This window comes from Anastrepha obliqua, chromosome 1 (assembly GCF_027943255.1).
Source record: "Anastrepha obliqua isolate idAnaObli1 chromosome 1, idAnaObli1_1.0, whole genome shotgun sequence".
NCBI classification, from domain to species: domain Eukaryota; kingdom Metazoa; phylum Arthropoda; class Insecta; order Diptera; family Tephritidae; genus Anastrepha; species Anastrepha obliqua.
The window spans coordinates 77,100,473-77,127,946 of record NC_072892.1 but is presented as its reverse complement, the minus strand read 5'-3'; the positions used below and the strand labels follow the sequence as shown (position 1 = coordinate 77,127,946).

Genomic DNA, 27,474 nt, shown 5'->3' with positions numbered 1-27,474 from the left:
ATCATCAGCGTATGAAATCAAAGAAACTAGTTTTGGTGATTGGGGCAGCTTCGAAATATAAAAGTTGGAAAGCAAGGGAGAAAGTACCCCCTTTGCTTTATCTTACCAATTCGGATTTAGAGCAGCATATGTAAGGATAGAAACACCAGCAAATAAATGTTTGAGGACTACGAGGCAACGGGAGCAAGAAAAAAAAAGGGAACAAAAATGTACAAAAAAGATATATTAAGAAAAGAGGGGTTAGAGGCATTTAATGCTGCTAAAAAGGCGTATTATTTTTCAATACCCGTTATGCAATTTGTTAGTTTTGTGAGAAATTTAGAGAGCGTATGTTGTTTTTAATAAATAAGTTCCGCCTAGGTAAACGATTTGAAGTAGTGTTCCTATGTACACACCCTAAAGGTCCAAAAAAGTCACGTGCATCTACATCGAAATATTTTTAGAAGTTGAAGTTGTTCATGAATAAATGGGTACCACGGTATGCCGAAGTTAAAAACGTGGATGAATTCCCCGGATGCGGCAAAAAAAAATACCTCCAAAGCAAGATCAGAAGATCATTGATTTGTTTGTGATAAGGCCGAACTTATCGTTGCGTAAAGTTGAAAAATTGGTTTTAATGTATCCACAGACATAATTCGAGGACGTTTACGTGAAGAAGTCATCAAATTCCAAATTTTGAAATTTTACACACATTGAAAAAAGAATTGCGTGGGATAAAGCAAGTTTAGAACGGAATGGGGGGAAACGTAATATTCACAGATGAACCTTTTTTCGGGCGAATAGTTACATATGTCGGTACTGGTGAACTACTAATAAGCGACAACTTCAACGAACTGTTACGCATCCAGTTAAAGTTAATGTTTCGGCCTGCTTCTCCAAAAAAGGAGCCAACCTTGGATTTTAGAAGAAGGCAACGATCCCAAGCATCGAAACCGAAGGTGTATAGAGTGATAGCAGCAAAATTGGATTGAAATATTGGGCTTGCCTTCACAGTCGATTGATGCTAACCCTATTGAAAATATTTAAGAAAAAACTTACAGGAAAACAAACATACAGGGTGGGCCATATAGCGTTTGCTTTTTGAACCATCTATTTTTTGAGAATGGTAACACAAATGACATGTCAAATGTATTCATAATTTACTTAAAGGTTTGACATTTACGTAATGGGGCGCTATGCGCTTGAACAAAATTGGGAAATATTAAAAACCTATTTCCAAAGTTGTGAGTCTTCTTCTTCTTTTCTGATGAAGCTCATTTTCACATCGGTGGCTACGTCAATAAGCAAAATTGTCGGATTTGGGGCTCAGAAAATCCACACGTTAGTGTAGAGTAGCAAATGCATCCACAACGAGTCACTGTTTGGTGCGGATTTTGGTCTGGCGGCATCATCGGGCCATTTTTTTCGAAAATGAGCGAGGAGCCGCGGTCACAGTAAATGGCGAGCGTTACCGTGACATGCTCAACGAGTTGTTTCCAAAAATTGAAGAGGATGACATGGACGACATTTGGTTTCAACAGGACGGTGCAACTTGTCACACTGCCAAAGTTACACTCGAACTTTTGGCTACCGTTTTTGAAAACCGAATAATCAGCTGAAATTCCGATATCAATTGGCCGCCTCGGAGCAGTGATTTAAGCCCGTTGGACTATTTTTTGTGAGCAGCCGTTAAGGACAAATGCTATGCGAACCAGCCAGAAACGATTGATGCTTTAAAACACGAAATCGAAGTTGCCATTCATGAAATTAGAGCCCAAACAATCGAAAATGTGTTTAAAAATTGGGTTGATCGAATGGCCTACTGTAAAGCCAGTCGTGGCAGTTATTATTATTATTATTATTCATTCATAAATGACAATGTTTAATCTTCAAAATAAAAAAAAAGTTTGAAAAAATATTGATTGGTTTTTTTTTATAGCCGATTCAAAAAGCAAATTTTACATGGCCCACCCTATAACGACCAAACATAACTTTGTCGTTTACCAACCGATCGACTTCAACATACATGTTTTCGATACGTCACTGCAATACAATTTCATCCATGGATCGCTTTACACCGAAACAACGCGAAATCGACGCTATAAAACCCGAAGTGCTTGACAAGGTGATGCTAATAAAGGTGGCCACTTGATTGATATTGAATTCAAAAAATAGTTTTAATAAATTGTAAATAACCAAACCAAATAAAAATACCTCACTTACAAATCAGTTTTTTTTTTCAAGATTATTCAATGTTTTCATACCGACATGGCGCACCCTGTATATTGCGAGTGCAATTTGTTCGAATCGAATTAGTCAAATTTGAGTGTGGTGGTCACGCTTCTATTAAACAGACTGTGAAACTTCTGTTTTGGTAAAAATAACAAATATTTATAATTATGTGTGGATGTATTCTTCACAACATTTGCTGTTTGGAAAATTACAGCATTGAAGATGAAACCTGTAATAGAAGATGAAGGGCCTGTAAATAATACACATCCTTTTCAAGAGAACGACATTTCAACTAAAAATCGTAATATAGTTTTTCAATAGCTAATTAATTTAAATATCAAATTTCATCGGCCATCGGAACACAATTATTGTTAAGAAGCAGCGAAATTATACGACTGCTATATGCTTTATATTCCAAGTCTCCTACATTAAACATGGTATTTCATCATGGAGCTCATTCCCTAAAAGGTGGTATTCTTCCAACTATCTGAAGAAGCTGCGGAAAATTGGAATATTTCAGGTTAGTTAAGATTAAACTATTACGGAAAAGTATAGTGAGTGGACTGCAATATGTGTATTTAAAATAAGGGTATTTTATTCTTAAGTATGGAATTTTTGTTACGTATCAAACTCCTAAATCTGCAGGAACACACGTAAGTAAGTCTTAAATGAAAAAAGGTAATGCTGAGATAATTATTAAAAAAAAATGTAAAAATTAATAATATATATTAATATTAATTTTTTTTTACACATCGCAAACTAAAACAAAGCAAACTCTAACAGTTCTCTTAAATTATTATAATAAAGAAACATGCATATACAGGGTTGGCCATATTAAATTGACCCATGTGATTATTAAAAAAATATGGAAAAAGAAACATTTTTTTGTGTTTCATTGTGAAAAACATTTAATTTAGTTCAAGGAGATTCGTTTACATCACTTTTTGAATATGATATCGCGCAAGTGGTCGCCCTTAGCTCGTATAGCGTAATGTGCCCGTTTTTCGGCGTTTTCCATAGTTTTGGCCAGCGTCTCGGCCGATATGGCGGCTATTTCCCGTCGGATATTGGCCTTAAGTGCGCCTAGTGTCTTTGGCTTGTTGACGTAAACCTTAGATTTCAAATTACAGTAAAAAGTTATAGGGTTACTCAATGGGTCAGTTTAATATGGCCAACCCTGTATATGTATGTACGAGTATATAAGAAAAAACGGCAAAGGTCAATTTTAACAGAAATACTTTCTTAATGCGTGTTACAAATCTATACACTGTCTTCTTGTATGATTTTGGTGGACACGGATGGCATGCTCTTCTCTTATTCTACCTAGATTTTCGAGGTTGGAAAGTTGTTATTTTAGTTATTTCCTTTGGTAATGTCTTTGTTAAGAAATAGCGTTTGAGCGTACAAATGAGGATCGGTCTACGAACATGCTAAACTTTTAAACAAAAAAACCTTCACTTGGCATCTTTTCTGTGGCATTTGTTACACAATATTGTTACACATTTGTCACGATTTTATCCAAATGAAATGTCTCACGATAATTCCTCTGAGATCTATCACTGGACCGTTAAATAAAAGTCACAAATCAAAGGCAACACAACTTGTTCGCTTTATTGAATCACTTTACTTTATTGCTTTACTTTTTGTTTACAGGTTCGCACGCTTCACTTCAAACTAAATACGCTGCACGTGCACCTATGCTTGTATACTTGTGCCTAATAGCTGTTCACTTCTTGTCAACTGCATTGGTTTGTCCTTTGTTATAATTATATTTCATTACAATTTCCTGTTATTTTAATCAATATCTTTCTGAAACACATGCGAATACAAAATTCAAAACTTAACTGAAACATAACAGAACATTTCCAATGTTTACATTTTAGCAACTAGTCCTGTATGAAGTAAGCTCTTTTTTGGTTTTTGTGATACATAGAAGGTATAGGGGTATCAGCTTTATTTTAATTTGGCCAGTAAAGCCCTACAAAGTGGGGCCAACTTCTCGGTTTTTGTATGCCCAAAATAATGGAGTATCTCCCGTTTTTCATTAACCAGTTATACAGAAGAGAACCAGTTATCCGCTGTAACATTGCAATTGCTTTCCTGAGTCGGCCTCGCTAAACTTACAATTGAGTAGGACCGTCAGTTTTGCCTATCCATTATCATAGCGTAGGCATAACTGCAAAATGGTATGTAACGTATAGAATCTGAATATTTCTTAGCCCCTGCCATCTTTTAGGTAAGGCGTACGTCGTTATTTAACTTCAAGAAATCTGAGTAGAACAGTAAACTCATTACAGCATTCAACTCAATCAATCAACTCCTACAATTCAACACTGTCTGCGACTATTTACTCTTCTTCCGCTACATCAGAGCAGACCATTTCATAGGCACGCGTTCCCAAATTTACTCTTCTGCTTTCCCACGGACACGAAAAAAACTGGGCTGCTTTCACAAATATGTACATTAGGGTAATCTATGAGGCGGTGATGCATGTGCTTATTCCCTTGCTATGATCGTACTCAATCGATAAACAAATTTCATGCAATTAATTCAAGATCTGTTAAGGGGAAACGCCACTGTGAAAATTCAAAAAATCGATTTTTTTTTTCATAAATTGTTAGTATACTATAATTACTCAAGAAAATGTTGTAAAAATTTTAAAGCGAAATTCGCTTTATTCCCGATTCTATGTGCACTTAAGTGAGCGCCCGTCGGTACGTCGATACGATGCTTTATTTCAAACGCGTTTTTCTCGAAACGACTTTTTTTGAGACGGTGGCAACCATTTCTTGAGGACTAATGAACCGATTTTAATTTTCTTTTTTTCAAAATTTTTGTTATCGCATTGGCTATCATTGTACGTAGCCGATTTTCAAAATTGTGAAAATAACTATTTTTTTGGGCCTGTTGAAAATCAAAAAAATGGTGAAAAACGCACATCGAAATTCAAATCACCACCAATTTGTCAAAAAAAACAAAAAAAAGGCTACTAGGCATCTAAAATAATTTCAGATGATTATTCAATGCTGTATCGCTGCCACCAGATGACGTCATTTTTTTTAACTCGTTACGTTTATTTACATAAATTTGTCAATTTTCAATATTTTTTAATAAAAATTTACATCAACATAATTGTACGATCCTCAAATAATCATCCCTTCTTACAAAAAAAAAAGAAATTCTCAAAAATCGACTATTTTTTGGCCCTTCACAGTGGCGTTCCCCCTTAAGAATTACCAGATATGAACATGAACTAAATATTGAAGAATTAATTAATTATAAGAAAATATATAAATGCCTGTCAGAATGAAGTTCTCTCATCGTTTAGAAAAGTGATATAAGTGTTTGTGTGGCCAGTTAATTTGTTATGGATGTAGAAATTATTTAAAACAACTTTAATTCCCATGTAAATACTACCCGTATAATAAACGTAAGCATAGGGTCTCACCGAATAAACTTACTTAATATACATCGAATAACGAAACTTCCTATCACAACGATCATTTGACAACTATATTCGAAGCTAGGAGGATACTCGACGGCGTGCTGGTAGAGAATAGTATAATTTTTAGAAATTTAAAAGCTGGAAATGGCTGTGAACTCCTTGGTAGAAATAAAAATATAAACTAAATTTAATTAAAAACTTGAATATCGGAAAACCGATACAAAGAATTGACTGTCTTTCTTCATTCTTTTTTGAGGATGAAGGTTCTGAGCTTGCGCCGCCCACACGAAATATCGAAAATACGAAAAACATACCTTTATACAATAATTTATAAAGTAATTGAATTAAACTTTTTAACTTATTTATTTTACCAAAATAACTGATATCAAAAAATAGTGCCTGTACAACGGCATAGAAATTTAAAAAATGTTCAAATTTAAGGAACATTAGCTTTTACAATTTTTTTTTTAGAAAAATTTTGGATTTTGTTTAGATATTAAATATCAAAAATCAAGGGGAATGTGGGAAGTTATAGAAAGTACGTCTACGCTTTCGCCAACACTAATGCCATATTGCGGTAACGTTCCAACATTGGGGAATAAATTTGATCACAATCCTTGTTGGGCTCACATACTAGCTTCAAGTGATTTGGAATGAATTGAATTATGTAATCGTGGTAGCCTAATGGCACGGCTGTTGAAGGCTTTTCATTGCCATTTTCGTTTTCATTCACATATTTGGATTCTTTTAAAGAATTTAAATAAAGTGCATATTTTGCACGGTACGCAGCACCAAATAAAGCCGCTTCACTTTCATTCTGTTTGAAATAAAATAAAAACTAATAGATTATGTTGGTTCTAAATTTATTATAAAATTATACTTAACCTGTACAAAAACTGGTGCATTGAACACATCTGAAATCACTTGTAAAATCGATTTATTTACGGATGCTCCTCCAGTAGCTATAATTTTTGCCTCATCGCCGAAGTGAAAGCCCATGTCTGCAGCTACGGCTCGTTTATGAAGCATCTGCCCTTCAACTAACGCACGAATTTCAGTTTGTGGCGACAAGAATCTAATATACAAAAAGGTTAAGTAATTTAATCAGCATACCAGAACATTTTCTCATTAGAAAAAATCTCCATTTATAATTTATTATATTAAATAATTTAGAAACGCCCATAAGAACATGACTAACATATTTAATATCTAGATATACAGAACTTACTTTTGTACGCCTTTTGCTGCTTCAGAACTTTCCGCTGAATTGTTTCGAGTCCAGCGTAAAACTCCCTTAACATTAGGAATTATTTCAATAGAGTGAAAATGTAACGCCATATTTCCGTAGTTTCCACGTGGTGTTGAGTCAAGTAGTTCATTAAACTTGTTCCAGTCAGTATTAGCCTCAGTTTTATTAAATGAATCACGTACTAGAGAACCGTTTCGAAAGCTATAAAAAAAGATCACATGATGATGACGGAAAGTTAAAACTGAGCAGTAATTTTTCCAGATATACATGAATCTCCAAGACCCCAATACGTGTAAAAATATATCTGTTAAGCGTCCTAATGTTTAATTCGCTTACTATTTATTGTATCAGCTTATTCTCCTATTCTCTTTCTATCTGCGTTTTCACAGTTATTTTCATACATTCCAAGAATGTTTCTTTTTAATATGTAAGAAGTATTAAAGTACCTAAATACATATGTATATAATATTCTGTTACTTATGAATAAGCAAACTGTTCAACAAACTCACTCTCTAATTTACATCATCGATACCAGTTGATCTTTTTATTCTGCGTATTTCTACAATATCTTGTTTTGGAGTATGGTTTAAAACTTAACATACTTTTAACTTAGGATGATTTATAAAACTAAACCACGAAACGGACGGATATAAAATGGAAAACATTTCTAGCATATAGCTTCAAGCCTCTGAAAAATCGCTTCACCAATAGTTTATTACATAGCAAAAAATTACCACTATTCTTTGATTCTGGATTCAATATTTTTTTTAATGGTTTTAGAATTTGAAGAAATTGCACGCCATTCGACTTAGCTTATTTCCGTTACCACGACACTGACTGTCGTGTTACTAAAATGACTAGTCAAGTGTCGGTCCACCAGTATACCCTAAACATTAATAAGAATATAAGCCTCCGTATATGTCAAAATACCAAAAAAGTATTTTCTAATAGCGGTCATCTCCAGCAGATAGCAACCTCCAAGTACAGGGTCCGGCACTCGAAGCGCAGCTGATGCACTTGTTTACAAGCGCGCGGAAGCATTTTGCTGAGAGTAATGGTGAAATGGTTCAAAAAGTAAAGAAGCGACTTGAGCAAAATCGCCGACGAAGTGCCAATCAAATGACGAAAGCACTGAAAATATCTAAAAGTAGCATCCGCCACATATTGAAAAATGATCTGAAAGCAAGGCCTTACAAGTTTCGTTGTTGCTGCTTTACTTAAATGGTTGCATTTTAAATAGCATACTTAGAATAAGAACATATACATATAAACGAATAAACTTAATTTTTAATACAGACATATTACAGTCTATTACAATTTTTAAAAACTAATTGGTCCTAAATTTTTATTAATAACTTCAAAAATACGTTTTGGCATTGATTAAACTAAATTTTACAGCAAAGTACGGACCTAATCTTCCCAAACTTTCTTAATGGTCAATTATATTGTTGGAAAATGCTGTCTTCATCCATTTTATCATCCAAAAATTAGATGAGAACGTCGTCCAACAATTCAGTGTATATTTTAGAACTCATTTTGTTCGACACAAAGCGAATATTTGCTTTTCCTCTTGATGAAAATGTCGCCCACACCATAAACTCAATCAAAAAAAAGGGCAAATACTAACATATATTAAGGAAGTGGAGGTGAAAGAAATATTCAGAGTCCTTTTCAAGTCGTAGTGCTAAATCCAAAAAATAATAATAATGATAACATATGTATACTTATATTCAAAGGTGAGGTTAGGTTAGGTTGAAGCGGTTGTCCATTGTAGGACACACTCAGGCTCATGGCCTATTACGATGCCGCGTGGGGAACTAGCCCCTACCCCTCCTGAAACCAATGAGTGCTATTAAAAAATTTCGCAAGATCCTTAATTTCGACAGAGCCAAGGTCTTCTAATTCGTTGAAGAAATGTCCGCCCAAAATGGCGAGTCTACGTCTGGATAGAGCAGGACAGTGACACAGAAGGTGCGGGATCGTCTCTTCCTCGTCTAGACAACTTCTACAGAAGTCATGTGTTTGCACACCCATTATCTGGGCGTGTCTACCGATTAGGCAGTGCCCCGTAATAACTGAAAGCAGTGTGTTAAGACTATGCTAATCTCTTCTTAGTAGAAGTTCTGTGCGTTTATCATTGAGAGTCGGCCACATCTGTCGGGCTATTTTGCAAGTGGCTTCGTTACGCCATCTTTTGTTCGCTGCTCTTACAATTTCCTCGCGGATATGTAGTCTACATGTTTGCAAGGTATACCTATATCGTTGTCTATGTACTCATAAGTCAACATAAGACTTTCGCTAGTTCATCGGCTCTACAGTTCCCCTCAATGTCGCAATGGCCAGGAACCCATGCTATTATTAGGTGAAATGACTCAGCCATCTCGTTAAGAGATGCGCGGCATTTCATGGCTACCATGGAGTTTGTCGACTGTTTTGTCAGGGACTTTATCGCCGCCTGGCTATCAGTGAAAATGTAGATATCATCTCCAGGTATCGCATCACGCTGTACCAGTGTTACGGCTTTCATTATTGTCATCAGCATGTCTTACCACGTCCCGTTCCCACTCTTCCCTCGAGGGTAGGAGGGTCACGAACGTTGTAGTGGTGAGTATAGAGGGAACTGTATGGTCCACCTGTCTGTGAAGCCCCAACGTGCCATCCAGGATTTTACCGTGGCCATAGTCTATGTTTGACCACTTACTTAAAGTGATCAGCCTTATTGCTACACTGCGCGCAATGTACTTTGCCTGCAGATCTACCGGAAGGAAGTTTAATATCACATATATTGCTTTCGATGGTGTGATTGACATTGCACCGGTTATAAGAACAGATGCAAGTCTTTAGACCCTGTAAACTTTTTTAAAGCTTACGCCCTTCTCCAGGGCATTCCACCATATTACAAAACCGTAGTAGAGAATTGGTCTAATTACTGCTGTATACAACCAGTATATCATTCTAGGTTTCAAACCCCAATGAGCCTTCCGCAGGAGTATAGCGTCGTTGTAGCTTTGCATACTCTATCTGCGACTGTGAGCCCCCAATTTAGCTTCCTATCCAGTACAAGTCCTAGATATTTAGCGATTTCTGTTACCTTAAGGGGTTTTCCCCCTAAAAGTATTTGTTGAAGAACAGGTATTTTATGTTTTCTGCTGAACAGTATCAGTTCCGTTTTTTTCCGGATTTACTTCTAGTCCTCGACTTTTGCAGCTAGTGATAGTCTGTTGAGAGCTCTTTGTTGAAGATCACACATAGTTGGAAGGTGTTTGCCAGAGATTGCTATTACAATATCATCGGCATATGAAATTATCTTACCTTCCATTTTTTCCAGTTCCTGAAGGAGACTATTGACGGTAAATCTCCATAGAGTGGGGAAATTACCCCACCCTGAGGTGTACCCCTGATCGGAAATTTCTTAATAGATGTTTCACCCAAACCTGCGCGTATCGTCCGCCCGACTAGCATTCGTTCTATGAGCAAGACGAACGCTCTGTTTACTCCCATTTCCGTTAGCGATTTGGTAATTGCTTCCGGGTGTATGTTATTGAAAGCACCCTCGATGTCCAGAAAAACAGCAAGAGTGTATTCCTTTTAGTGAAATGATTTCTCAATCGTGTCGACTAGCGAGTGGAGTGCTGTCTCTACTGATTTGCCTTTGCTGTATGCATGTTGAGAAGGTGATAGCTTGTGGCTAATCTTTCCTTTGATGTGCCCATCTAGCAATCGCTCTAACGTTTTTAACAGGAAGGATGATAGACTAATCGGCCCTTAGTCCTTCGGTTTCGAATGTGTGGTTTTTCCTGCTTTGGGAATGAAGACCACTTTTACTCAGCCCATTTCTTAGGGATATAATTAAATCGTACTGCTCCCTCAAAAATTGAGGCGAGTCTAGGTGCAATCATACTAATTGTGTGTTGCAGGTCAGGGGGGATGATTCCATCTGGTCCCGATGATTTATAAGGTTTGAAACTGTGAATTGCAAATTTTATATTGTCCTCCGTTATAAAATATATTAGGGGACCCTCATTGTGAACTATAGGATGAGTTCTACCGTCTTCATTGCATAGACAACCTGGAAAGTGTGTCTGCAATAATATTCTAGTGTTTCTTCATTATTAGTTGCCTAATTGCCGTCCTCTTTCATGAGGTAACGTTGCGACCTTGCTGATAATCAGCTGATTCAAATAAAGCAATAATATCCTAGTGCATCAGTATGTAGGGGTATGAAAGAGTCTCTCAAAGACCATTTCAAATATTCATTCAGATTAAAGGGGAAATTCAGGCTATGTTATATTAAGTATGGGTGCAAGTGGGGAGAAGGTGTATGTTATAATACATCGAAGATTTTTCGCCACCAAAACGACTTCTCCACATGGCAGCAATAATCGTCGGCGGAAAACTTAATTGTACCAATATTTTTTTTTCTTGCTTTCTGTATAAAATCTCAGCCAAACTTAATTAATTCACTGGAAGTTTTTAAGTAGCAGACTTCAAAAGGAAAAGGTAGTATACGGTAATAACCGATTTCTTGCAATCAAAAATACAACATTTTTTGGGCTTAATACACGGTTCACTAGACAGGGCTAGTTTACCAGGGCGGCAAGCCCTTGGCCGGGAAAAACCCGAGCCATTCCGGTAACGTAGAACCGGCTGCCATGGGAATGGCAATTTTTCTCCTTGTTGTTAATATTTCTTGAAAAACGCTCCGACTTCTGTACATATTATATATAAAATGACCTTGGAATCAACATCTTTAGATTAAATTTACTAATCAAACTTACCATAACAAACCCATAAATTGATCAATTTCGGTTGGATGGCACAGCACGTGTCCTTCTTCTAAATGTGGTTGTTCTTTTAGATTCATCATTAATGTGTCACTTGTTCCCAAAGACATTACCAAACAGTCCTGCTCAACGACCATCCCAGACAGTGCCGACAGGTTGTCACCGGTAAACGCAGTAACTTTACATTCAGGAGGAAACCCAAAGCGTTGCACAAAAAAGTTACAAATATTGCCAATTATCGTGCTGGTGGGAACGGGTTTGCCTAATCGATCCTCCAGGTCAGGCGCACAGGAGTTCAAACATTGTTTTGACCAAGATTTTCTTTTAATGTCAAAAAGATTCATGCCAGATGCATCACCATAGTCTATTGGTGCTATATCACCCAGAAACACTGAGGCCAAAAAGCTGCTAACCAAGGAAATACGTTGGGTTTCTTCGTAGGCGTGGGAGCGATCTTGATAAATTTTGCGGATCTGTGGACCAGTAAATCGAGCATAACACTTTGATCCAGTGATATCCACCATCTCCGCACGACCTCCGATTGCAGTTTCCATTTCTATGCATTGCTTTTCTGTTGAGCCATCCATCCAAATAGGAGTACGGTTCACTGTAAAGGCGGAGTCATCTATTTGAACGTGGAGAAATTTGTCTGAATCCAAATTCCTCAAAGTATTAACACCATGGCGTGACCAATATAAGGACCCATGTTGCTGTTAAAAGTAAACTTTTATTAAATCTATACATTTTATTAAAAATAGAGTCGAATAATTAAATGTTAATTTCTTTTTTGATTTTCGGTCCAATAATTTTTACATTGTGTTTTTAGGCTTAGCAGCAATTTAATAGGTTATAGATATTTAGGATACACAAGAGAATTGTGGTTTACCTGAGCAGAGCCCCCTATCGCCGTAACAGTACTAAGGTCAGCACCTTGCATTACCAAACGATCCAGCACAATGTCAATTGCTTTTACCCACATTACTGGCTGCACAAAAACTCTTTAAATATATGCTTTTAGGACATATGTAATTCATTCTTATGAAGTTTGCTTACTCATGCTTTCTTGAACTGGAATTAGCCCCACCGCTCGTGCGAAATTCGGGTAAGTCAGAGTCGAATTTCACCTCAGCAGTTGCATAAACCTCGAGCTTGGAAGACAACTGGACTGCTTTGAGCTAAAATATAAAAATGTTCATAGTTCAATATAAAAACTTTAAAAATCTTTCGGTAAGTTTCCGATGTAAATAAATGGTAGTCCGAATGGAGGCGGTCGTGGTTATTTACCGATTTCGCCCATTTTTCATACCAAACTACCTTGGACAAAGAATAATATGTGTACCAATTTTCATCGAAATAAATGTATTATTTGGACAGGCATGGTTAAGTGGACTCCTCTCATCATTCTGAGCGTTTTACACCCGGTATGTGTATAAAATTTTAATATCCTTACGCACAAGTGACCGCGGATATTAAAGTAACAAAACATCATATTTCTGTTATAAATGAAGCAAAATTACTTAAATTGGGTAAAAGTTACAAACCGAAAAATAGAAATACGATGGCAACAAAATGTAGACGTGTATATCTTGACAGCAACTTAATAAAACTCCCCCAAACATAAATATTATTGAAATCGAACAAAACCCCCGCCCACTTTTTGTACATCGAAGTCCAATTTCTGTTCGTCCATCTGATGTTACAAGCTCTATAATTGTTTGAGTATGAGTATTTTTCATTCGAAAAAATTAACGTTCAGCCCAAATTAAATTTTACTAAAATGTGCGCAGGTGAAATTCGGTACGGACCGAGTTCAACACCTCCAGGATCTATCAGACAAACCTAAATTAAAGCGGCATCGTCGTTTATCTCTCATGCCCCTATAATTTGTGTAAAGTAACCAACTGGAATATCCTATTTTGAAAGCGGATTAGGCTTGGTGATGCTAGATTTTTTATACCTCGTCCTCCTATCAGGCCGCAGTTATCCCCAAAAAAATCCCCGATGCATATTTGAACATAACCACTTTCAACCAATAATTAATAACAACATTTGGTATATTGTTGTTAAAGCGGAAAAAAAACATACACCACATAAAGACATATTACAAATGTATATAGAAAATTTTCATTCGAGACATTTTTCAGAGCAGCAATTTCAACACGAAAATTTTAAACCAAACAAAAATCTCTATTAAATCCACCACGGCATCGGTCGCCGCTCTAATTTAAGATTGTCTGTAGGAAAGATAATGCTTTGATGCACAAGTTTTATCAATATGCTCATAAAAATGCTCATCAATAAAATTATCTAGTAGATAGAATACAATTTGCACATTTTCTTTACAAATTTTACTACTTTCCAACATTATCTACAAATACATGCGTTAGCACCTCTCTTCACTTTTTGACAATTCCGTTAATCAATTAATGAAATAATCATCCATCAATCCAAATATGAAGCGAAATATCTCTGCCGAAGAGAAATATCCAAAAAGTTAACGAACTAATCACTAACGAAAACTATCCATCACTTATAAAAATTGGTAGAAGAAAGCATATCAGCTGGTTCGTTTACTCTCGATTAGTACTCACGGATTGTCACAAAATTTATAAATTTTGCTAGTTTAGGTAAGAGATTTACTAAGATAGTTATATACTATGCATACATTATATTTGAACAAGATTGTGAAAATTAAACTTTCTGCTTATCTGCCAGTTAAGAATTAGTAAATTTATACACAAAATTTACAAGATTTGTTGGAAAAGTAATGCTTTAACGTGAGTATTTATGTATGTGCACATATAAATATATGTATTTATATATTTTTTATTTTTCGCATTGAGCCTATTCAAACAACTTTATTCGGCATTAGGCTTCATATAACTATTTAAAACATAATAATTTTTTATCTAATATTGGATATGTAAGAACCCAACGCAATAATGGAGAAATGTTAAACATGACATGTTTCTAAAAGATTTTTTTTTCATGTGGAATAACCTGGTTATCTATTGTTTCCATTATAATTTATTATATATAATGTTCAATTCAGGCCAAAAGAACTTATGTCAACAAAATTATTTCAGATATTGGACTTAGTTTTCGCCTTTTCTACTACTTCAAAAATGCGCGCCACATTAAGCTAGTATACCATTTAGAAAATATCTACCAAGCTCGAAAATATGAATGTATTGTCGTCAATTCTTTTAAAAATGTAGTATTCTAGTAACGTAGTATAGTAGTCAAGCCTACACAGCATAATAAGGAACCGAAAAAATTTTAATATTTTGAGATTTATTAAATATTGAACATTTTGGTATAGAGTTTTTTAAAGTAAATAAATAAAAAATTATTTGTTTTCCAATTTTTTAGGACAACATATGTAAACTTTATAGAAAAATGTTTCTTTTACACTTTCCGAAAAACAGAGCCCCTCAGATATTTTGCTTTTTTTGTAATAGGTATACACAGTAATCCCTGCAAGTTTCGTAATGGGATTCCCATAACTTTTCGAGTTATACCTATTCAAATATGTACATTCAGCAAATCAATGAAGAATACTGCAGCAAAAAGCCAGTATACGTGTTCGTATATTATGCCCGCTTGCAAATCGATCGAGGAGTCGATAGATACATACATATGTACTATACTTATACATTAGCAAGCAGATAAACGGAAATAATAGTTGCTCTCAATTTCTTACAATTCACTTACTTTTTTTAAAGCACAACAAGGTTGTGTGTAATGTATTAGATAGTTAATAAAACTGAAAATAATGTCTTTGATAAACACTGTATGATAGTCAGTTAGCAGTACTCACCCTACTGATATTGAGGATAATACTTTAACAGGCAATTAAATTAAGGCGAGACGGGGCGCTATTGCATGTGAACCTATAAAGTTAATATGCATGTAAGATTAGAAAGAAGGAAAACGCTCTCCAATAAGAATTAGACACGGATATGATTTGTTGCAGTTTCGCTAGATATCCATTAAATTGGATGTTGAGTGTCTTGTTGATTTTTGTGCGTTGTTAAGATAGCTCAATTTGTTTGTTTGTTGTTGCAGTTTTAAAATGCTTTTATTATCGCTTTTTTTTTAATAAAGCGCACAGCTATGAGACAGTAGGCTTGTATTGTTAAATAATTTAACGCAGCCTATGCACTGAGAATGGTTCCATGAATGGTTAACTGTTGATCGAGTCTTTTGATTAAACATGGTATAGTTTTTTAAATAATTAAATGAACTAACTTCCTGAGTTAATATAGTTATTTAAAAGTTTATTTTTTAATGTATATATGTAAGTGATCTTATTGCATAAAGGTATATACTGAATATATATACTATATGCTGAAGATAGATTCCTTTGATGGCTGAATACCGTCCTCTAACTTTCGGTTCTGGTTTTCAAGTGCTGCTTATTTTTAAATTTGAAAGGAAAGTAACCTCGTCGTAAACTGTTTTTAACTGTTCGGCGGGGAAATTGGTTAAAATGGCCTTAACGTTGCAACGGGTAAAAACAGTTCCTAACAAAACGTTTGCATCAGCCGGAAAACTAGACGCTATTAACACTAAGGTGGCTCGACATTTAAGGATTTTAGGTTGTGACCTAAACAAATAATGTTAAAAATTAATACTAATTGTTTGATAATTGAAATTAATATAAATGAATTTTTTTGCTTTCGTAGCATATATCCGTATAAAACTGGATATGGGCAAAACACGTTATTTTCAATAAATACACCGATTTTTTAAATTCTGAATGATGGCACTCCTTCTACGTCGAAAAGTGCAAAAAACCTAGCAAGTTTTAATGAATCCAAGCATACATTAAATGAAGTAGAAGTGTTTGTGGAAGTCATTAATGTATAAATAAGATTCTAGTACAATTTGATTTTTTTTGTCAAGGAGACTTCTATAAAACTTAATTTAAACAATATTTTTTCTGATGCAAATATTAAGTTCATTTCTACCGAGAACACCAAACTTCTTATACATATATAAAAAGGAGCTAATTAAATTAATTAAAGGAGCTTTTATGTCAGTTTTGTTGATAAATATGTTTACACAAAGAGCTCTGATTGACTTCTGTGCTAAATTTAGTAAATCTTTTAACGGAACCCATAAAATGTTTAAAAATCATATTTTCATGCACCTAAAAATAGCAAAATCTCATTAAAAATATAAATAAACAAATACAAAAAGTAAATGGTGGTTTTTCATAATGTAACATATTTCGACCGAATCGTTAAGTCTTCGTAAGTTCAAATTAAGATTTCTACCACCAGTTGACAGAATCCTCTAATCACCTCTGGCTAAAAGCGCTTTAGTATGGTCACAATGTAGAATGTCACAAATATTGCGAATATCCATCTTTTCATATGAATTTTCTGTTTTGGGAACAAGAAAAAGTCTCAAGGTTGATTCCGTGGTACTGTTGATGATTCTGATTTTTTGATCATCGAGCGTCTCAAAACACTTTTACCCTCGTCAAAAAAATTAAGTATGCCAATAGTTGAAACTGTAGTCATATATATGTTCAGGAAATGTCCACCAACACAACAAAACAAAAAAATCGTATATTAACTGAGATAATTGAAAATTCCTGTAAATGTGAAATGCATAATGTCGTTCAATAGTTATCTTCGGCCTATACAGCTATACTGAAAGGAACCATTGAATTCCTCATTTGAAAATACGAATGAACCTCATCCCTGAATCCATCGTAGTATCGTAAAACCAAAACGTGCTGAAGTCATTTTGTACATTTAAACATCGTAGATATAGGCGAGTACGACACAAAACCATATTTAAACTTTTCCATATACTAACTTAGATAAATTCGGCTTAGAATTCTTGATCGTCGTTGATCACTGCTTTCGCCATAAAATATGAAAACTGGCGCGTTGGGCGGATTTTAATCGTTTCAAATCGGCTAATTCTTTACCACGCAAATCGAACCTTATATCTTACCTCAACATATCTGACAACAGTTTAACAATAACTTCCTATTCCTCAACGAACTTCCTAAAGTACGACGACAGTCCTAAGAAACTTTGCATCGCCTTCCGCTCACGCGGCATAGGAGATTACGAACGTTTTAAGTATTCTTCGCCTCGGAGGGCTGCAATGAATCGTTTTCGTATACGTATCCCAGAAACTTCCCAATAAAAATTGCCGCATGTACCATTTGAATCTTAAGAAGTCGTCTGAAAAACAATTTCTAAATTTGAATGTAGGAAAAATTATGAACACAAGAATAAGAAATAGAGCAACGAATTAAATCCAGCAGATCTGCTTGCCTGCCCATATCGATCGGTCCTGAAAGAATTTGCTGCAAATATATGATAGTAATATAGAGAAGCTTTCTTAGTCGTGCCTGTATACATATGTATGTATATACGTATAAATATTTTTAAAATTTAATTGCCTACGAACTAATAATAAAGCACGGCTGACGTAATATGCTTATCACTATTTGAACTATGTGACTTTCAAAAAGTCGATAAGATTTTTTACCACTTGTGGAGCATTATCGTGACGTTCTGACGTGCAGCTATTGACCCGGTCAATACATTACGCTTCACGTGATGTGCAACAATTTATTTTGGTAAAATATTATAATATACATACATATGTACGAGACGTGTTTTTAAAGTAAGTACCGTTTTGGCATAAAGAAACAGCAAGTAAAAATCTTCCAAAAATCATTTATTCACTTGAAAGGCCATACTTTACTCTACTTTTCTAAATAATTCCCATTACTATTGAGCCATTTATCGTACCTTCGGACCAGCTTTTGTATGCCATCGTCAAAGAAGACTGCCGCCTAGTTGCGCCCAAGCACCGACGAAAGAGAAGAATGATGCAACCAAAGATTCTTTCTCTGAGCGTCTGGAACGCTCCAACGAGCGCTGTCCCCGCCACGACATAAAAATCGTGCTTGGCGATTTCAATGCCAGGGTGGGCAAGAAAAGAATTTTTGGTCCCACAGTCGAAAAAATTCAGCCTGCACAACGAAACATCCGGTAACGGACAGTGCCTGAACTACTTCGCCGGGGCCCAAAACATGGTAGTCTGCAGCACCAGATTCCAGCATAAAAAGATACACCAAGCTACCTGGCTGTCTCTTGATCGAAAAACGCAAAACCAGATTGATCATTTTGTGATAGATGGAAGACACGCTTCTAGTGTTTTAGATGCACGTACGATCCGAGGAGCCAACATCGACTCGGATCTTAATATCGTTGCAGCCAAACTGCGCACACGTCTCTGTGTAGCAAAAACGTGCATCTACCTACGCAAATAATGTTCAACATCGAAAAGCTGCAATCACAACAGACAGCCAGAAGATTCGCCCCCCGACTCTCATTCCTACTCTCAAAGAGTACTGCCCAAAAAACCGGCATTTACGAGCAATGTCGTTCCCACGACAGTCGGTTCTACGTAACCGGAATGACCCGGATTTATATTATAAAGGACTGTCACTTCAGCAGCATACCCCGTATATGTATTGGGAATGTTTATGCTGCTACAACAACAACAGCAATGGAGTAACATTTCTCGTTCTCTACGTACCGCCGCCTAAGAAGAAATCAGATTTCCGAAAAAAAAGTTGGTCCGACGAGGAATGTCATGCTGCCGCAGAAAGAGTAGATGCTGCCATGTGGGATCGTTACTGAGAGCTAAGAAAGGAAGAGAGACGCTGAGCTATTCAAACATGGCGGCGAGAAGCTGCTAAGGTGCATGCATCAGCTTCTATGCAAAATATGGTCGGATGAAACATACCTACCGATTGTTCTCTGCCCAATCCATGAGAAGGGTGATTCTGCAATCTGTGCCAATTACCGCGGGATTACTCTTCTAAATATCGCCTATAAGGTTTTAGCGAGTGTATTGTGTCACCTCCTTTGTCCAGGTGGTAAAGGATGTCGCCGTGGACATTCCCATGGCAGCCGGTTCTACGTTACCGGAATGACTCAGGTTTTTCCCGACCAAGGGCTGCCGCCCCAGTAAACTAGCCCTGTCTAGTGTACCGTATCCCACCCCCAATCTTTCTTCATAGGAGCAATCCCATGCAGCACGTTTGCTCCGAATACTTCTCTTCAGGGCTGGCGTCGAAGCAACCCTGGACCAGAGGTATTTTACTGCTGCATCTGCCACAAACGGCTCCACCTCGGTTAGGTGCAACAAAAGCAACGGGTGGTGCCATCTTAAGACCTGTTCAGGCCTTAAGAATCATAGGGAGTGGTCCACAAGGTATGTGGCCACGTGCTGCTCCCGCCATCAAGCGGCCCCTGCCTCAACGGCGCTACCGCCCTCAGTGCCGGCACTTCAAACTGCCGTCACCAATAACACCTCAACAGTAAGGAGCCCCCATGAGCAATACAACTCCCCCAACGGCTCACAACCCTCCTGCTCCTATCCCAGTGCGGGGACAAACCAGCAGCTCTTGGTCCCCCGCACAGTCTCCCCCGTGTGTCAGACCAGAGTCCCTCGGAATCTGACAACAGTCCAATGCAATTCCTCCAATAGCTGGTGCCACTCTCGGAGGTGCTCTGGCCTGCGCACCACCCGTGAGTGGACACGCGACTTCGTTGCCCCCTGCTGCAGAGCTCTGCACCCGCAACCGCCCTCTGCGGTGCAGCCGTCTGTCAACGTCAGGCCACAACAACTCTTGCGGAACGCACAGCAGGACCAACGCAGACAACACCACGCGTCCCTCACCCCCCGAGTTACGATCACACTCCCGAGGAGTTTTAAACTCTTACAACTAAACTGCAACGGACTTACGAGTAAGATTGACGAGATAGTCGACTTTATGAGCCGACATGGTATCAAGATAGCTGCGGTCCAAGAGCCAAACTGCACGCCAACTCCCCCCTGATCACCAGGGACGGCTACAATGTGCACAGAAATGATCGCGAGCGAGACAACGGTGGAGGCTTAGCGTTCATAGTCCACCACACAGTGCAGTATCGTCTTATCGATGAAGGCATCGACCGCAGAGATACCACCTTAGAATGTCATGGAATAATAATACCCCCTGTCACCTGCTGCCCGGCAGGATATCACCCTGATTTTGGTGCGCTCATTAGGGGTGAAAACCGATTGGTAGTAGGTGACTTCAATGCGTATCACGATCTTTGGCATTCAAGTCTGCCAAATGACAGGGACAGCTATTGGCAGAGCAGATAGACGACTCGACATTCAGCACTGTAAATGACGACGCCCCCACCTGGGTAGTGGGCAATTGCTGTAGCTCGCCTGATATCACAATTGCTAGCGCAGGTCAGATAAATAGTATAACCTGGCGACATATGCTATCGCTTGTCTCAGACCACTTGCCCATTATCATCTCGATCGAGAGTCCTGTCGACTTTGTTTCCGCGGATCACCGGTCATACGTCAACTTGAACAAAGCTGATTGGACCAGATTCGCGGAATTTACTGAAGACATCTTTGCCGCTCTCCCCATTCCCACCGATGTGCGCGCAGGCGAACGCGCATTCCGCAAGACGATCACAGCTGGCGCTGCTCGCTTCATACACTACGTGCTTCGTCGGATCCGAAGAGATGCGCGTACTACTTTAGCGGGCAATTTATTCTGCATTTTCCGGCCGACAGATCCAAACGTAGTGCCACCAGACGGCTGCACTAACTGGCATACAACAGTGCGCCACTTGCTTTCTCCAGCGACGAGGTTCATGGGGTCATCAAACACACGAAACCAGCCATTTGCCCTGACGGACTAAACATGCTGATGTTGAAAAAGCTGAGTCCATTGGGAGTAGAATATCTCACCAAGGTCTCCAACCTGTCTATGGCCACTCTCACCATTCCTGATAACTTGAAATTAGGGAGAGTGGTTCCACTACTGAAACCTGGTAGACCCGCCAACCATGAGGAGTCTTATCGTCCGATAACTCTCCTTTCCCCAGTAGTGAAGACTCTTGAGGCCCTTCTACTCCCACTCTTTACGAAACACTTGACTCTAGCCTCGCACCAGCATGGTTTCCGAAGAGTGCACAGCACCATCACGGCACTCACCGTCATAAACACCCAGGTAAACCGCGGCCTCAACCAAAACCGCCCCTGCGAGAGGACTGTCCTAGTAGCGTTGGATCTAAAACAGGCTTTCGATACAGTCAGCCACGCCACGCTACTAGATAACATTTTACAGTCGACACTCCCGCCAGGGCTGTAGAGGTGGACCGCAAACTACCTGAGCGGTCGTCATTCGTCGGTGATATTTCGAGACCAAACATCTAAACAGAGGAAAATAAAGCAAGGTGTACCGCAGGGTGGTGTCCTTTCACCCTTGCTTTTCAAATTCTTTATCTCAAAACTCCCCCAGCCACCAGAGGGAGTCTCCCTGGTCTCCTACGCCGACGACTGCACGATAATGGCGTCGGGCAATGACATTGATGGCCTATGCTCCAAGGTAAACGACTACCTCGCCAGCCTTTCTCGCTTCTTCACTGCGAGGAATTTACAACTCTCCCCTACTAAATCCACGGCGACCCTTTTCACCACCTGAACAACCACGATGATACACAAATTCCGACGGCTAACAACCCCAAAATTTTGGGAGTTACCTTTGACAGCTTACTCTCTTTCTCAGCGCATACAACCGCTATTGCAACTAAAGTACAGAATCGCAACAAGGTTCTCAAGTTGCTCGCCGGCAGCTCTTGGGCCATAGACAAGGAAATGTTGCTGTCGACTTTTAAAGCAATATGTCGACCGGTTCTAAACTATGCTGCGCCTGGACGAAGCTTCAGACCTGTCAAAACACTGCTTTAAGGACCGTGACAGGATGCCTTCTGATATCACCTATACAACATCTACATAATGAGGCACAAATGCTGCCTGTTAAGGAGCATAACAAACTGCTCAGTAAGCAGTTTCTGCTAGGATGTTACCGCAGGTTTCACCCCTGCAGACACCTGCTTGAGCCTGAGCCGCCTCCCAGGCACGTCAGGAGACACCTCTTAAATTACGCCGACGAAATCCAGGACAAAACTGACCGTAATCTACTGGACCTGACAGTGTTCAGACAGTCAATAAACGGCATTCACCGGGAGACCGTCACCACCTTCTTAAGCTCCCGACCCGCCATCGGAGTCCAACCACCACCTATAGCAGATGAAGAGCTCCAGCTTCCTCGTGAGACACGTGTAACACTGGCACAATTACGTTCTGGATATTGTAGCAGGTTAAACTCCTAAGTATCCAGAATCGACCCCGACATACCAAACATATGTCCGGCATGTGAAGGCACCCTGCACGACACTAACCACCTTTTCACATGCCCCATATAACCGACTCATCTAACACCCCTCTCCCTCTGGACCCATCCCGTCGAAACAGCATGTTTCCTGGGCCTACCCGTAGATGAGCTAGACGAAGACGACCGCTGATTTACACTACACTGACAGGGCTACTATTACTGTTAACAAACAAACAAACAAGCACTAACCACCTTTTCCATTGCCCCCTAAAACCGACTCATCTAACACCCCTCTCCCTCTGGACTCAACCCGTCGAAACAGCATGATTCCTGAGTCTACCTTTAGATGAGCTAGACGAAGACAACCGGTGATATGCCCTACACTGGCGGGGCTTCTATTACTGTTAACAAACAAACACTTAGTACATTACTATGTATACCCGTTCTGCCACTTTCTCCACCCTTAAACGAATTTCCTACGGATACCTAATAGTAATATAGAGGCCTTGGGTTCACATGCTTCTTATTGGAGCCAAATCGAGCTTTGATAAATTCATTTAAAATCGTCAAGGCGATTGTAGTGCAATTAAAAAGAAGTGCAGTAATGACAAGCCATTCCCTTCAGGTTTCTCAATTGTTTTTTTTTTGTCTGAATTAATACGTTTCTTAATTCGTGCCTACATATGTACGTGTAAATATTTTCAATTGCAAAAAAACTAATAATAAAACAGGCTATTATGCTTATCAATTTTTATTGAACTATTTGACTTTCAAAAAGAGATTGCTTGCCACTTGTGGAGCACTATCGTGATCTGAATGTTTAAAGCCCATACCCAAATTAATATGCATGTTCTAATAGATTTGTGTAAAGGTCATAGCAGGCATAATTAGTTTTACACAACTGTGTGCCACAAAGTGAGAGAAAATTTTTTTAAAACCAATGCGTTAACATTGATTCCTAGAATGCATGAACAAAAAAGTAATTTTACATACATAAATTATCCGCCCCTTTTTTTAACTACAAATAAGCATAACGGGAAACATCGGAATGCACAATTCCAAAAACGTTTGGTTACATAAAATTAAATTAATGGTAAATGGGTTTTAAATTTTAATAAATGAACGCATGTATTTTAAAGAAGTAACATGTAGGTCCTATACGAACAAAGAAGGGGAACTGGTGATTGACATCCACATACTTGTTAACTAGTGACAACAATGCATGTCCCAGAGAATGTGAAGATCCCGATACCCAATCGTCGATGACGGGACTGTCATTCTGCTACCAGACCAAGACGAGGTGAGAATAGCGTTAGTGCGGCTGAAGAACAACAAAGCCACGGGAGCCGATGGACTGCCGACTGAGCTTTCAAACATGGTTGCGAGGAGCTGGTAAGGTGCATCCATCAGCACCTAGGAAATATATGGTCGGATGAAAGCATGCCTGCCGAGTGGAATTTAAGTGTATTCTGCCAATCCATAAGAAGGGAGATCTAGCGTCCCCACCACAGTCGGTTTTATGTAATCGGAACGACCCAGATGACTCGGGGTTTTTCCGATATCAAGAGATATCGCCCCAGTAAATTAGCCCTGTCTAGTCTACCGTACCCCCACCCCCAATCTATCGTCACAGGAGCAATCCTATGCAGCATGTTTGCTCCAAATACTTCTCTTCAGGCCTGGTATTGAACCCAACCCTGGACCAGAACTCGGTTAGGTGCAATAAATGTAACGGGTGGTGCCATCTTAAGACCTGCTCAGGCCCTAAGACACATAGGGAATGGTCCAGACAGTTTGTGACCCTCTTCACTACCTGAACAAAGGAGGTCAAACTGCAACTTAAGGTAAAAGTCGACGATACACCAATTCCGACTGTTAATAACCCCAAAATCGTGATGGTTACCCTCGACAGTTTGCTCTCCTTCTCTGCGCATACAACCTTTATTGCCACTAAAGTCCAAAATCGCAACAAGGTCCTCAAATCACTTGCCGGCAGCACTTGGGGCAAAGACAAAAAAATGTTGCTATCCACATTTAAGGCAATAGCCCGCCGGTTCTAAACTATGCTGCGCTTGTCTGGTCGCCTGGAACTAGTGATTCGCAGTACACGAAGCAGCAGACTTATCAAAAAACTGTCATTCGGACTGCGACGGAATGTATACTGATGTCCCCAATTCAAGACCTACACGAAGAGGCGCATATGCTCCCTGTGAGGGAGCATTACAAACTGTTCAGCAAGCAGTTTCTGTTAGGGTGCTACTGCACGTCCCACCCATGCAGACACCTGCTAGAGCCTAAGCCGCCTCCCAGGCACTTCAGAACGCACGTTCTCAATTACGCCGACATTCTCAATTATTAGCACAATTACGTTCTGACAGGTCCTTCCTAGCCAGAATTTACCCCGACATACTAAACATATGTCCGGCATGTGAAGACACGCCGCACGACACTAACCACTTTTTCACATGCCCATCAAACCCACTCATCTAACACCCCTCTCCTCCTGGACTCAACATGTCGAAACAGCAAGTTTCCTGGGCCTACCGTTAGATTAGCTAGACGCAGACGACCGGTGATTTACACTACACTGACAGGGCAAAGTATACTGATACAACTACAACAACAACACGTATTTATATCCAACCAAAGATTGTCATTTCAGTAACATTCCCTGAATATGTATGCTGCTACAACAACAAAAACAAGAAGGGAGCGCTGAATCCCACTATCAACCAACTGATTCGATCTTATCAGGGTTCTGATTTGATTTTTCTGTTTTTGGAAATAACTTCCTTAATAGTTCAAAGTATATTTTGCCACAATTGAGGGATGTGACCATCCTTTTCAACTGAGAGGTGGCAGATCGTCATGTGTCATTCCCATGGCAGCCTCACCCTCACCTTATCAGTGTAGCTTAAGTCCTGAAAAATCAATCTACCATCGACCAGATATTCACAATATGTCAAGTCTTGGAAAATAGCCATGAAAGGAAAATCACCACTCACAATCTTTTTGTCGATTTTAAATCTGCATTCGACAGCAAAACTAATAAATAAATCATTATACGTCTCCTAAAATTGCTTATGCGGCATTATACTGAACCCACCCATAAAGTTAGGAAAGTAACTCTTATCGACAGCACGAAACAAATAGTTTTAAACCAATCAATTACCATTTTAAGGCTCTGAATTGTAAAGCATTTATATTTTGTATTTAAATACTATTTTACAAGTTTTCATTTCTAAAACTTGTACTAAATCACAGTTTTATTGCGAAATTACTTACCTTCTGGGTACTTAGATCAAAGCCCAAATAACTGACTTTATCTTCATGCGATTTTGGTGTCATTCCGAAAAATTTGTATAGTTCCACTTGTAAATAATTAAGGCTGGTTTATTATCATCTAGTGAAATAACGAATGAAAAAGCCACAACGCACTCAATATATGTTAGCGTCAATTGACGAAATGAGACGCCAATCACATTGCCTGCAGAAACAACTACACCCACGTTATTACAACCTGCTAGCAAATTTCTTTATACTTAAGCCTGACCCGAAACTTCATAAACTTCCAAAATCCAAAGTTGAGAATCAAACATCAGCTGTTACCACTGTTTGGAAGTGTAATCGATTTTCGATTTATCGATATTTAATATTTTCTTCAATCGCAATGCACAATTTAAAGCGCAAAGTAGACTAAGCAAGCAGCTTGGTAAATAAATTTCAAACTTTGAAACATTATATATTATATTATATATTATTATATATTATACATATAATTCATACAAATGACGCAAGTTTGGCTGCTGTCGTAACGCTATTTACGTCAGCAAATATGCTGATTTCTCAAATTCGCTGGGAGCCGATTAATGGTTTGATGTTGGCCATATTATTGCATTCAAACCTTCTGCTACAAACTTTTTCATTTGGTGAAGGAGTTATAAGCAAAGGTTCAAGCGAGAACCAAAAAATGCTTGCTTTCCATGTTCATATGCTTGCTCCCCAACTCTTTGAACAGCTGATATATCCCATACAAAGCACTCATACCGATCTAAGGGATATAGACCATTTACAATTCAATACAATATTTAGTGTATTAATTTGTTTTGAAAATGTAATTTGTAATACACATAAAATATTCAGAGTGCACGTTAAGGGAATCACATAAGATAAGGATGTTCGCACGGTTCTCGGATGGCGACATGAGTACAGTCAATTACTCCTACAGACCCTGAGAATAGGTTGCGAGAAAGAAAACTTTGGTCACATAGCTGGCATTTATCACTTCCTACTGCTTCTTTCCTACTGATCACTGGAAACATCGAGTCACATAAAATCGTTTCCACGGCAGTCGGTTCTACGTTACCGAAACGACCCGGATTTATATCCGGCCAAGGATTGCCACTCCAGCAGCATTCCCCGTATGTAAGAGTGGGGAATGTTTATGCTGCTACAACAACAACATATACATATATATATACATAATACATAACATACATGTACAAATTTATATTTGCATTTGCCATCTTCCTGTGTGCCTGGTAATGAAGCG

At 38.5% G+C, this 27,474-nt stretch overlaps 1 protein-coding gene across 2 annotated transcripts; it reads right to left on the bottom strand.

Moving 5' to 3' along the window:
* Positions 1–6,000: 6,000 nt before the first annotated feature.
* LOC129251064 (xylulose kinase) lies at positions 6,001–26,506 on the bottom strand. Of its 2 annotated transcripts, XM_054890496.1 has the most exons (7): positions 26,208–26,506; positions 12,743–12,864; positions 12,576–12,687; positions 11,684–12,399; positions 6,885–7,106; positions 6,542–6,731; positions 6,001–6,473 (listed from the first exon to the last, which is right to left on the bottom strand). In XM_054890496.1, the coding sequence occupies exons 1-7, from the start codon at positions 26,268–26,270 to the stop codon at positions 6,201–6,203; spliced, it is 1,698 nt and encodes a 565-aa protein (XP_054746471.1). In that variant the 5' UTR covers positions 26,271–26,506; the 3' UTR covers positions 6,001–6,200. The 2 variants fall into 2 exon arrangements, with proteins under 2 accessions (XP_054746471.1, XP_054746472.1); XM_054890497.1 differs by lacking the exon at positions 26,208–26,506 and having other exon boundaries at positions 12,576–12,674; positions 12,743–12,832.
* Positions 26,507–27,474: the final 968 nt, after the last annotated feature.

Bases quoted from the DNA above. Each gene is read 5' to 3' on its own strand.
- LOC129251064 (XM_054890496.1), bottom strand. From the start codon at position 26,270: ATGACACCAAAATCGCATGAAGATAAAGTCAGTTATTTGGGCTTTGAT. The intron at 12,865-26,207 runs GTAAGTAATTTC...TTTATATTTTAG, and splicing joins TTGATCTAAGTACCCAGAAG to CTCAAAGCAGTCCAGTTGTC. The intron at 7,107-11,683 runs GTAAGTTTGATT...CTTTTTTTATAG, and splicing joins CAATTTATGGGTTTGTTATG to CTTTCGAAACGGTTCTCTAG.